The sequence below is a fragment of the Taurulus bubalis genome (assembly GCF_910589615.1).
Source record: "Taurulus bubalis genome assembly, chromosome: 2".
Lineage (NCBI taxonomy): Eukaryota > Metazoa > Chordata > Actinopteri > Perciformes > Cottidae > Taurulus > Taurulus bubalis.
Window position 1 is genome coordinate 35,579,493 of NC_136590.1, and position 12,470 is coordinate 35,591,962.

The following is a 12,470-nucleotide window of genomic DNA, read 5'->3' on the forward strand; positions in this document are numbered from 1 at the left end:
TTTTACAAACATCTGATGATGCGAGTGTGTTATATAACCTCCAAGTCCAAAATAATGGTAACACCTCCCGTAGGTTTCACTCAGGCGTTCTAAGTGTTGACTCTCTCGCTGTCCTCCTGCAGGTTTAGGACTGCAACTAGAATGTTTTCTCATCATTGGTGCACTAATTGATTCTAAAACTCTCAATGATGTCTAAATAATAACAAGTGGGGCAACAGACATCAGTAGGTTAAAAGAATGGAAGTAATCATTGTACAGATCTGGCTGCTAACGCTAGTCTGATGTGTATGCTGTTTCTCATGGCAGCATGATTCAGCAGAAAGCAAAACTCCTGAGGCCATTTAAATATCTGCTGCTTTATAACATTAGAATTTCAAATGACACAAGCATAAATGTCAATATTGCTTCCCTCGATTTCAAAGGCTGCATCCATCCCTTTTGAATATAACATAAGGAGGCCAGTTTTGTCCACTGACCTCATTTTGCATGAAGTTAATAAAAGAGTAAAAAAACAAAAGGCAGTATAAACATAGCTGAGACTTCATTCCTAAATGAAATAAACAAGAAGGACTCAGGAGATACATTTGAATTATAATTTGAGACAAATTTCAAGAAGCTAATTCTCTCAGAACTAATGTGCAGCGCTGCTGTTTTGGATTGAATTCCTTTTCTCTGCACCATTTAGATTTTCCTCATCCAGGAGATAAAGGATCTCGAGTCCAAGGCCATACGTCTGTTCGGCAACAGAGTTGAGGAGCGTGGGTGGGACGGGGGTGCACTGAATCACTACGCATGGTTCCTGTCTACAGTATTGATTTTGTGTGTGTGTGTGTGTGTGTGTGTGTGTGTGTGTGTGTGTGTGTGTGTGTGTGTGTGTGTGTGTGTGTGTGTGTGTGTAATCTCTGTGTATCTGTGCGTGTGTATGTGCAGGTCAGATTTATGATGTTGATAGTAGTTGTATATTAGAGCCATGATCAGCTAACTGAGTCCATTCGGTTACTGCATTGCCCCAAGGCCTGAGAAAGTGTGTGTGTGTGTGTGTGTGTGTGTGTGTGTGTGTGTGTGTGTGTGTGTGTGTGTGTGTGTGTGTTCAAAGGGTATATATTAATGTCATTACAATGCTGTAAAAGCAGTGGTTCTGTTGAGCATATGCTCAACAGAACCACTGCTTTTACAGCATTGTAATGACACACACAGGGTGTGCAATAAATGTGCATTTCTATATAATAAAAAAAACAATAAGACTAAATAATAAGACTTTCTTTTTCACACAATAGTCCAAAAATACATGTTATCCTCTTAGCTTTAGTGCTTTTTTTCAATCTAGATTGTTTTGGTGTGAGTTGCCAAGTGTTGGAGATATCAGCCGGAGAGATGTCTGCCTTCTCTCGAATAAAACAGGACTATATGGCACTCGGCTATATGGCAATCAAAAATACATTTAAAAAAAACTCAACAGCAATGTCTCTTTCAAGAAAGTCAAGATAATACCTCGTCTTCTGGCCAAAAGTTTTGGACAACATTACATTTGGACTTGATGATGAGGCAAAACAAAAAGAAAAGTTCCCCAAAGCTATTACAATTATCCTTGAAGGGGCATGAATGTGTGTGCCCAATTTTATTGCAATCCAGATTGTTTTCCAATAGTTGTTGAGACATTTCACTCAAAACCAGAAAATGTAGAAGTCATCGTTGCGCTAGAGGAAAAGTCAGCGGATTCCCGAAGTTGGTAGGATTCCTCACCAGAGGACCATAAGTCTGAACAGAATTTCATGGCAATCCATGAAATAGTTGTTGAAATGCTTCTGTGCAGAACAAAATGGTGGACTGACCGACAGTACCATCACTTAAACCACTCTGCTTAGCATGGCTAAACTATATCTCTCTCTCTATGTCTGTCTCATTTTCTCTCTCTCTCTCTGTCTTCCTTTATGTTTATTTGTGTGTGGAGACAAGAAGACGCACATCCTCTGTCCTCAGACCAGACAAACTGCCTCCACAGCCTCACGCACTGACTCCTGTGTGTTGTTTGATGTTGATGCACTGGAGAGAGGCTGATCTGCTCCTCATAGGATCCCATAAAACTGCATGGCAGCTGCCCACACACACTAAACAAAATAAACTGAGCTAAAATGGTCCGTGTTTGTGTGCAGGTTCAGAGGTTTGGCACCCCATGTGTAAAGAAGCAGCTCGGCTGGAGAGAAAACTGAGGGTAAGCAACACTCAAAATACCCACAACCCGCTGCCATTTCTCTCTATTTCTGTTTCTGCCCTCTTTGTTTCTCTCTGTATTGGAAATGTCTCATTCTTGGTTTACAAGTTTCTTTGCATTACAAGAAACTAACTAAAACCAGTGTCACTTCTCACGTCTTTTCTTGATAAAAAGACCTCATCAGGGATTCCTCCCAGTGAAAGATTTTGGAGTGTGTGACACGTAGTTTGAAAACCACAACGACTAAAAGACTCCTAATTACAGTCGTGTCGTGTGTGTGTGTGTGTGTGTGTGTGTGTGTGTGTGTGTGTGTGTGTGTGTGTGTGTAGATAGGTGTAATGCTGTTGTTGTATATCTTTACAATGGATTTCCATGTAGTTAAACTGGCTGTGTTTGAGCTAACTTTACTTTGACCTCAGGCTTGCTCTGACTCTTACATCTGTCCTAACAGCTGAGACGCACTTCTGAGACGGCGTCCATTTCTCCTCCGGGCTCCTCTCCTCTCCTCGGCTCCCCTCACCGGCTCATCTGTGTAAGTTGCCATGGTTATGCTAACAATGATATGGTGACGCCCTCAGCTGTCACCGCTTTCAATCAAAATATAACCGACAGTTACAGACGCACAAAGAGTCCCTGAAAACTCTTTCTGTCTCTAATCCATCTCTTTCTTGTTGGTCCTCCTGCTGCACCCTATTTTCCTTAATAGGGGGGTGTCTGCAGCACCTTCAAGCCTTCGTCATCTCAGAACCTTTTATTCATTCTATGACCTTTCTAATAGGGAATTGGTCTTAAGCTGTTATTAAACATACCCTCAGGTATTTTGAGGTAACCTACTCAGCCGTCAGTCTGTTTTATGTTTGTGTGTATCTGTATGAATCTGTAAGTCTACCAACAGTCTGTTTATGTTTATCATCACGCCTCTCTGTATTTTCTGTCATTTTGCTTCCTGCCTGTGTGTCCTTTTGTATGCACACAATTTATTTTTATACAGTTTTTATATGTTTCCATTTCCTCTCTCTCTCTCTCTCTCTCTCTCTCTCTCTCTCTTTCTCTCTCTCTCTCTGTGTCTCTTCCAGTCTAAAGCTGAAGTTGTGGACTATAAGCAGCTTGCAGCTCTGCCCAGGGTTAAAGCCGTATATGACATTCAGAGGCCGGACATCATCCCTTATCAGGCCGACCATGCACACACACACCTCTCAGATGACACTCTGGAGCGATACAGCTGCGGACAGGTACACACACACACGCACACATAAACACAAACACACACACACACACACACACACACACAAACACACATACACTCACACACTCAATCATGAAAGTTACAGTGGGCTAGTCTGAGTAAACATTTTTCTGATAAAAAGTCAGATGGCAGGATATTGATCAATCATTTTTGTTGTCAAAGTAATAAGAAATATATGTTTCTTCTCATCCAGTCATTGGGCTCCATATCACCATACTCCCATGTAAGTACTCCATCCAACAATTGTATTCCAGAGGTTTGCTTTATAGTAGTAGCTGTACTTGGAAACAACACAATTGGAGGCAAATTAATGCATATTTAAGAACGGTAAAGACGGTAAAGTTGATTGTGATGGATCAGTTTTCTGCAGCAGGGATCGGCACCAATGGGCCAAACATGAGCCATGTTAAAGACAGTTTCTTAATCACAGTGTTCCAGCACTATCTGTTGGGAGCGTTCAGTCACAAACATCAACTCGCTTTTTAGCGCCACATCAACTCCTATCTTGTTATTGTTGGGAATTAAACTGTTTTACACATTTCTGTTTTCGTGACAAATGCGATACAAAATCCCAAAGTGCTGGTAGATATTTTGTCTTTGAGGACAGGGCGAGGCTAGCTGTTTCCGTCTGTTTCCAGTCCTAATGCGCAGCTTAGCTAACCAGCTACCAGCTGCTTAGCTATATAGCATACAGATATAATTTGATCTAACTGTTGGCAAAAATGTGACTATTCCATACAAGTATGGCTGCTTCGAAATTAAAGGTATTTTAATTGTGTGTGTGTGTGTGTGTGTGTGTGTGTGTGTGTGTGTGTGTGTGTGTGTGTGTGTGTGTGTGTGTGTGTGTGTGTGTGTGTGTGTGTGTGTGTGCATGTGCAGAAACTTCCATAATATTAAACTGCTTTCAACATGATTAAAATTGTGTTTTGAAAGGATCCTTGTGTCGGCCCCTATGCTGCATTTAGTAAATGAAAACACATTCTCTCTCTGTCTCTCCCTCTCTATATGTCCAGGATCTCTTGGATGGTTTGGAGGTGAGAACGAGGCGTTCCTCCAGCTCTGCTTTCTCTGATTCCCCTGCACACAGTCGCCACGGAGGATCCCCACTGCATTATTATCTCCCCGGTAATGTGCCCACTCAAGCAGAGACACACGTACCACACACACACATTCACACAGAGAGGATAAGGTCCCTAACTGGAAATGTCGACTAGCTCTTTGAGTGGGTGCAGCAGGGTGTCGTGTCCCGTTCCAGCAGCCCCCCTGACACAAAAACATACACGCTCACATACATGTAATTCTTCAGGTTATCTGTCTTTCTGTTTGTCTGTCTGTGGGGACGTGGGCCATTCTGTTGCTCATGCTTTGGTTTCCCTCACTGTGATTGGCTGCGCTGGCTGTAGGCAGTGAGAGTGGCAGGAGTTCACCCTATTACAGTCAGCCTGAGCCCAGGTGTACCACACCCACCACCACCACCTTCCAAGCCCCCAAGCATTTCCATGTACCAGGTAGGCCGTCATCCGTAACGCTGACCCCTGACCTGTTTGCTAACCTGAAATGACCCACATCAGATCATAACCGACCCACCCTCCAGATATGTACTGAGCCCAGACTCAGTAATCACTAACGCACGTCCTGACCCCAGATCAACACTAGCTACTCTCCTAACAGACATACAACCTCATTCCCAGTGAGCCTTTAACCTGACCATGGTAATATGACATTTTTATCTGCATTATTATGAATGCTGAAGTTAGTTGTTGACAAAAAATGTATCCAAAAATTATTTTGATCATCATTTCATCACCATTTTTCAAGCAAAACTGCTAAATGTGAGTATTTGTTGCTTGCACCTGTTTTATTATTGAGGACATCTTTAGTTTTTGAATGGATGAAGAGAGAGAAAAAAATTGGGTTTGTGGGAAATTGTGGCTGTTTTTTTCCCCTTTTGCTTTATATTTTATAGAGATTCATCAGTAATTAAAATATTTGTCATTTGATTTCCGATGCCTAAGAAATGTCCCACACCATCTCAACAAAATAAAATCATCCATCCGTAGAAATCGCAGCAGTTATCCTTATTCTTCTCCCGCGGGGAGTCTGTCTGATTTATCTTACTGATCTAGATCTCTTGTATGAGCGCTTTAATGTAGCTAACTAGCCAGTTCATTTTATTTAAACACTTCATCAACCCTCCATTTTATCAAGTTAATGCTTCTCCCCTCCCTGAATGTTGTAGTCTTTGTTCCCTTCACTTTAAAAGGCCTTTACTTTTCACTGCAAGCTGTGCATTTGGTTTCCCTCCATCATTTCCTCCTTGTCCCTTTAGTCTATTTCTCACTGCATGTTCCCTCTCTCCGTTTTTTCCGAGGCTGTTATTCCTCGCCAGCCCCTGCGACATCACTCTCTTCATGCTTTTCAACACGGAGCAAAATATATTTGGTAGATGCTTTTATACAAAGTGCCTCACAGCATCACGAGTGCTTACAAATTTAGCATGGATAGCCCGTTGGGAGTTGGACCTCTAACTTTGGCAGATTTAATGGCACACTGCGCAGAACTTGGAAATATCTTTTAATGTTTTTTTTTTGTTGTTGTCATAGTTGTTTAATTGCAGCTCCTGACACCAATTCATTTTTAATTTACTGTAATGTGTTGTTGTATTGCTTTTCCAGCACTTAGCTGAGTGATTATAGAATATTCCACCAAACCAGAGCTACAAGGTACCACATGCTCCTGTCATTTCTAAGTTTCTCCCTCTCCTCCCCTTTATCTTTTCCTCTGCCTCTCCATTCAGCCCTCTATCCACCCTTCAACTGCTCTCCTCCTACTTATTTATTCCTGTGCCATCTGCTGCTCTTTCCAGTAATAAGCCTGTGAATCTGTATTAATCAGCCTGGATGCACGGCACTGTCGCCGCCGCAGCAGTTTATCACCCATGCTGTCAGCTTTACGGTTAAGGGGACTGTGAATGTGTCCAACTAATTTGGAGGGACGGGTTTAGTAAGGAAATCCACATTCCTCTATTTCCACTCTTCCCTTTGCTCTCCACACTCATCCTCTCGTTGCTTTTGTTCTCAGCTTCTGAGGAAAACAACATCTACAGGAAACCCCCCATCTATAAAAGAAAAGGTCAGTTGATTCCTCACAATGTTGCGCTTTTTATAGCTTTTATTAGGCTATCTACCTGTTAGTCCGTTGCTTGTCAATGACTTATCAGTATGAAACATGCTTCTGTTTGTCTGACTTAAAGAATCTGTTGGAGAAAAGATAACATCTAACATCTGCTGCTTCTTATGACGTTCAGTTCTCCAAGGAGAAGAAGTCGGAGCAAGTGAAAGCATTTTGTCTACAAGCCTGCACAGGCTTTATGCAGCCAGCGTGTTTCTAATATTATGTCTGTAAGTTATGTTAACCGACCAGCAGATTGAAACCTTTTTTATTTGAATTTGGAAGAAAAATGTCAGTTCACAGGATCCAGCTTCTCAAATGTGAGGATTTGCTGCTTTTCTCTGTTTTATACTATTCAAGATGAAATATCTTTGGATTCTTTGCTGGTGTTTAAATATACTGAGGTTGTATGTAAAAGCTAATTAGACAGCATTTATTGACGGCAGGAGGTCACCTAACTGTTGGTTCAGCTCGAAACAGCCTTTTTCACGGCTTGGATTACAATACATTCCAGCTGTGTAAAAGTTACGATTATTGCTGTGTAAGTAAGTAAGTAAGTAAATAAGCGTGAAAAATGTGATGCTGAGTGGATTTGTTATATTTTAAGGTGAATTCATAATGGAATTGCAAGTAGAAACACATCGTCCAAACTGTGTAGTAAAGTAGCAGCCAAGTTATTAGCCCTAAACACCATGTACAGTACAATCAACAGGTAGATCAACGGGTAACTTCTACTGAGTATTATCACTGGGGAGGCATCATATAAGCCCCCATACTGACCTTGATAAGATAAGGGGAGTGTTCTGATGTGACCGATCTATATTCAAAGTCAAATTCAGAGTTTCTGCTGCAATTAACACAGTGGGCCGCATGCTCAGTTTTTCGCACCATAGGAATCCCTGACCTTATGTTACCTTTAATAAAATAATTCCAGAGTTCCAGGTGGGGACATTTTTGTATTTGGTTAAACTAGAGGATTGCATCAGAAATCAATGTTGGAAGAGTTGAGGTATCTTAGCGGGAGAGAAAAAGGTTAGATTGTGGCATTCACCACGCATCACGTCCCTCCTTGTCTGAGGAATAATAACATGACTGTAACCTGACTTGACTAAAAACTAAACTAAACTCCACCTGAGACGTTGGGTAGTTGTAGCCACATTAGAGGCGAGATTACATATTCAATTGACGATTCAAAAAGGGAAGTAAAACGGAGAGAAGCAGCGCCAAATACTCTGAGTGTGTAGGTGATCCATCAGTGCTCAGATGGCGGGTCCAAAAGACATACAGTTCCTCTGAAACACCTCTGGACGATTTACGCTGAGCTACAAAGTGCTGACAAACCTCTCTCCTCAGTCTGAGCAGTCTGGGCTCTGTGGATGGATTTGAATTTACACCACGAATCATTTATAGAGCAGCTTTCATATTAAGGCAACGTTCCATAATCGGGTATTTATGCTGTATATTTAGTACCATAATGTATGTCATAGTCAAAACTCGCTGCAGCTCAAAAACAAACTTTTTCGAGCTACTGGAGGAGGTGTTGGGTTACATTACCAGACGCAACAACTGAGAACAATGGCGAGAGTTTGTGACAAGTAGCGCACAAATGATTACAGATTTTTACGGTTTTACGTTTTTCCTTTGATTCCTTTTAATGTTTCTGTCATATCTGTTTTAGATGTAAACATATGAACAGGATTGGGGTAGAGGAGGCGGCCTCGGCCCAAGACATGTATGCATGGCAACTGATTCAGAAACATTGATGAATGCATTTGTCGATATAAAGATTCTTTTTATCTTTTTTTTAATGACCTCAGAAAATAACAAATAGGGGAGAGATTGCTTCCTTGTTTTTTTAATCCAGTTGAAATTCGTAGTGTTCAAAGACTAAAAGTCTCATTCATGCATCCACAGCATCAATCGAAATATGACCTTTATTATATGTCACCCACTTTCTCTTTTCACTGTCTAACAAAAGTCCTTTCATCCTCACGAGGAAATCAACACCCTTGACAACTTTGCTTGCTTACTGGAAGTTGTGCATGATATCATATCTCATCGCATCTTCACTGACCTCCTTTCCGTTCTCTGTTCCCTTGCTTTTGATGCATCCTCCTCTCTTCCTCCCCCCTGCTGAGCCCTCCCCTCTCTGTGAGTAAATGAGCTATTTTGTCCGTCTTGCTTCTCCCGCGCGCACACACAAAGAGACTCAAAAACCCCAGTGAATCCTTTTTGAGACCAACAACAAACAAACAAACCAACCAATCCCAATTTGTTGATGCAAAACATGTTTCAGCATTCTTGCCCCATGGTTAACTCTTCCCTTCTCAGTGCCGTCTTGTTATTTAAAAAATGTGAATCAGACTAGAAATGCTTATGGTAAAAAAGGGTTTGCGATAGCAAATTGTGTTGAGGAATTCTGAAATTTATCTCTCTCTCTTTTTCCCTTATCGTCTCTCCCTCAGACATGTCTGCCTCGCCAACAGCCATTAAGAGTAAGACCAATGAGAACCTCCTCAATTCCAGTGGCCTTTCTACCTCCAACTGTAACAGCGTTTATCACCCAAACTCCAACTATTACCCATACACTGGCTCTCCAAAAGGTACTGTTCCCTCTCGTTCTGAAACACACACTTTGGCACAAACACATGCTGTATTTACACGTCCCATCCCTCTCTGCCTTTTATTTCCTCAATCTCTCGCTCTAGTCTCCAGGGTGAGGAGGTTTTCGTCCGGAGGAGAGGAGGATGGATGGAATCACAATATAAACAAGGTAAGAAAGGAAGACAATCTCCTGCTTCTCACTTTTTATATTTGAAGTGTGTTTGTTCATATTTAATGAGCTAGTTACTTAAATGCTTCTTTCCGACCTCGCCAGCTGGACATAATACAGAAAGATGCTCTTCTCCTTCTATCGTTTCATATTCATCCTTCTATCTGTCCAAACAACAACCATCACTTCTCCTTGTCTCATTCTGCTTTGTTCCACCACCATCTATCGACCCGTGCATCCATCCCACTCAACTAACTCGTATTGCTCCCATCTATCCGTCCATTTCCCCGCCTTCTTTTCTGGCCCCTTTATTTAACCCATCCTTCTATTCCTCCCCTCTCCCTCCCTCCCTCCCCACAGGGAATTGGCAGGATGATCCTGAAGGAGGAGATGAAAGCGCGGTCAGCTTGTCACGACAATGACCAGTGGGGAAGCAGACGCAGTTCTCGCTGTAGCAGCAGGGAGGCGCTGAACAATCTGGAATACGGCTCCCTCAATGGCTGTAAGTCTGTGGTTGTGAGGGTTGGATTTTGTAGATTTACTACATTTACTATGCATGGCAGTTTCTTGCTCATTTGCTAATTAGCCCTAAATACAAAGTAGACTACAACTGAGGCAGATGTGAATTACATTTATTTGACAGGTATTTGGTCATGAGCTTAAGTACTTCCAAAAAATGATCATTTATCTATTGATGGCAGTAAATAAAAAGTAAAGGGATCACCAAAGTTATTACAAATAATTAAAAATGTCATGGTGTTCCATCCAACAGTTATCAAGACCTCATGGAGGAGCTACAGGAAAAGTCAGGCGATCACCAAATGTCAGCTGGCTTTGTTCTCTGGGAATCCTAAATGTCTTTACAACATTCATGCAACAGAACAAGTGCAACAATAGGCCAAAGTGGTGGGCCGTCTGATGGACATTTCCATCCATAAAGCAATGGATGGCTCAAAACTCATCTCAACAACGATGGTGGGCTCGGCTATGAAAAGTGGTTGTTATTAGCGTAAGGTATCCATAATCTGTAAGCACTGACGTGGTCCCTTAAGGTCGCATTAGGGTTGAGACTGTGGTTTAGGTTAAAGACTGAAATTAGGATCAGGTTTCAGTTAGTGTAATGATGATGATTTGGCTGCTGTGGTGAAGGTTAGAGGTTAGGACATGAATATAGTCACCTAAACAAGAGGATATATGTGTCTCAGTGGCGGGCATTTTCTACCTGGGCCTTCTGTGCCGTCTGATATCGTATACATAAATACGCGCATGAACTCTTCTTACTACTGCTGAGTTCTGCTAGCTAGCCTTATGTTGACAAAAGTCCTGCTGGCCCACTGACCAATCACAGCGCATGTTAATGCTGACTTACTTCCAGGCCACCTTGCAGGCTCTGACATGTCAAAGAATACGCCCAGCATGTCAAACTAAAGATCTGATTGGTTGAAGTCTGTGACAATCATGACAACGTCCCCATGTACTTTAATCTGCAAAGGCCATCTATAAGACCTCGGGCCGCTCTGCTTCCATAGAGATGAAATCTGATTGGATAAAAGCTCTCCTTAAAAAAAGCTGCACTAGAAGCAGCACTCCAGGCTGGAAGCAGAGCAACAGAGGAAGACACAAGATGTGAAAGATTTTTTTTTTATAAAATAGCTTTAACTTTGTGATTCTGTTTAGGCCAGCAGAGAAGGCTTAACTGGCCCTGACAGACCACCACTGGTGTGTCTAATTGTGAATCTGAACAAGCTGTAATGAGGGGAGTTTTCCACTTTTGTAATAACTCTCCCATTGATCCCATTCCTCATTGCATTCAGCACGAGTGATCGAGACAAAGATGAAGAGACTGAGAGAAAGAAAGACAGAGAGTGTTTAGGTGGAGGTCAATTGGGAATAAAAGAGAGGGTGTTATAACAGGAGAGCCTGAGAGAGAGTGAATGAGATAGAGAGTGAATTAAATTCAAAAGAGAGAGGGAGTGAGGAGCTAAAGCAATTTGGAGCTGTTCAGATAAGATGTATGACATGAAGCCAAGGGGTAATCAGGGTCAGAGCGGTGGAGAGAGGGAAATTAGCTATGTGCACAGGGAGGTCAGACAGAGAGAGGTGTTGATAATGTGGGTGTTCATTGCTGCGTAACCACTGGGGGTTTATATAGACCGCTGTTATTGTACTGATTAAAATACTGAGACATGTGTGCTCATCTATTCTTCAGAGGAGGCTAATTCCAAAATGGGATGTCCACCGTTAAATAGAAGCCACATGAACTCCGACTAAATAATTGACTGACTAACGGATTTTGCTTCCTTCCATCGATGGCAATGTCAGTCTGACTGAAATGTCTCAACTATGATGTGCCATTACATTTTATACATACGCTTGTGTTCCCCAGAGGAGCAATCCTACTGACTTTTGTGATCCCCTGACATTTCCTCTAGTGCTAACATCACGATCATATGTAGTTTGAACTGATATATCTCAAAAACTATTAGGTGGATCGCCATGACTTTTCATCTATCGCCACCATCACCAGATTTCAATGTGTCCTTTGGTTTATGACTAAAAACTTGCTTTTGAAATACCTATACTTTGTTTTAGTGCTAATTAGCAAATGTTAACATGCTAGCATGCTAAGCTAGACAGTGAGCGCTATAAACACTATATCTGCTAAACATTGGCATTTTAGCAAGTTAGCGTGATAGAGTTAGAATTTACTTCAAAGCACCATTGTGTCTAAGTACTGCCTTTTTGTCTTGTTACTTCAGCAATTACGATGGTAAAAAAGTATTTAAAGAAATGAAAGCTCTATTCTCCATTTTATGTTTCTTATTCAAGCACCTGGTTTACAAAGTTCACTGGGTTGATGCCATAAACATATGCATTTTTAACATGAATGGCTCGGTGCTGCATGGCTGTGCCCGTGCTGCTTCATATTTTATAAGTTGTGTAGGTCACGATGGTGATTTGTCTGCATGTCAACGCTGTCCAGGGCATATCTTCACACAGCTGATGTTTTATAGATGTCCCACAACAGCTGGCCTTCTTTATTTTCCCTGCACTGAAAACTAACCGTC

The 12,470-nt window shown here is 41.8% G+C and overlaps 1 protein-coding gene across 1 annotated transcript in view; it reads left to right on the forward strand.

Annotated features, from left to right (window-relative positions):
- Nucleotides 1-12,470, forward strand: part of LOC306753533 (actin-binding LIM protein 3-like) — a gene marked incomplete at both ends in the record, with an annotated part of 37,066 nt that overhangs the window by 20,449 nt on the left and 4,147 nt on the right. Inside the window, 10 exons of the mRNA XM_079237413.1 lie at nt 2,154-2,212; nt 2,664-2,744; nt 3,289-3,444; nt 3,652-3,681; nt 4,472-4,583; nt 4,862-4,966; nt 6,540-6,590; nt 9,095-9,232; nt 9,338-9,402; nt 9,763-9,904. Of these exons, the coding sequence (XP_079093539.1) occupies nt 2,154-2,212; nt 2,664-2,744; nt 3,289-3,444; nt 3,652-3,681; nt 4,472-4,583; nt 4,862-4,966; nt 6,540-6,590; nt 9,095-9,232; nt 9,338-9,402; nt 9,763-9,904 (939 nt within the window). The remainder of the gene's footprint in view (nt 1-2,153; nt 2,213-2,663; nt 2,745-3,288; nt 3,445-3,651; nt 3,682-4,471; nt 4,584-4,861; nt 4,967-6,539; nt 6,591-9,094; nt 9,233-9,337; nt 9,403-9,762; nt 9,905-12,470) is intronic.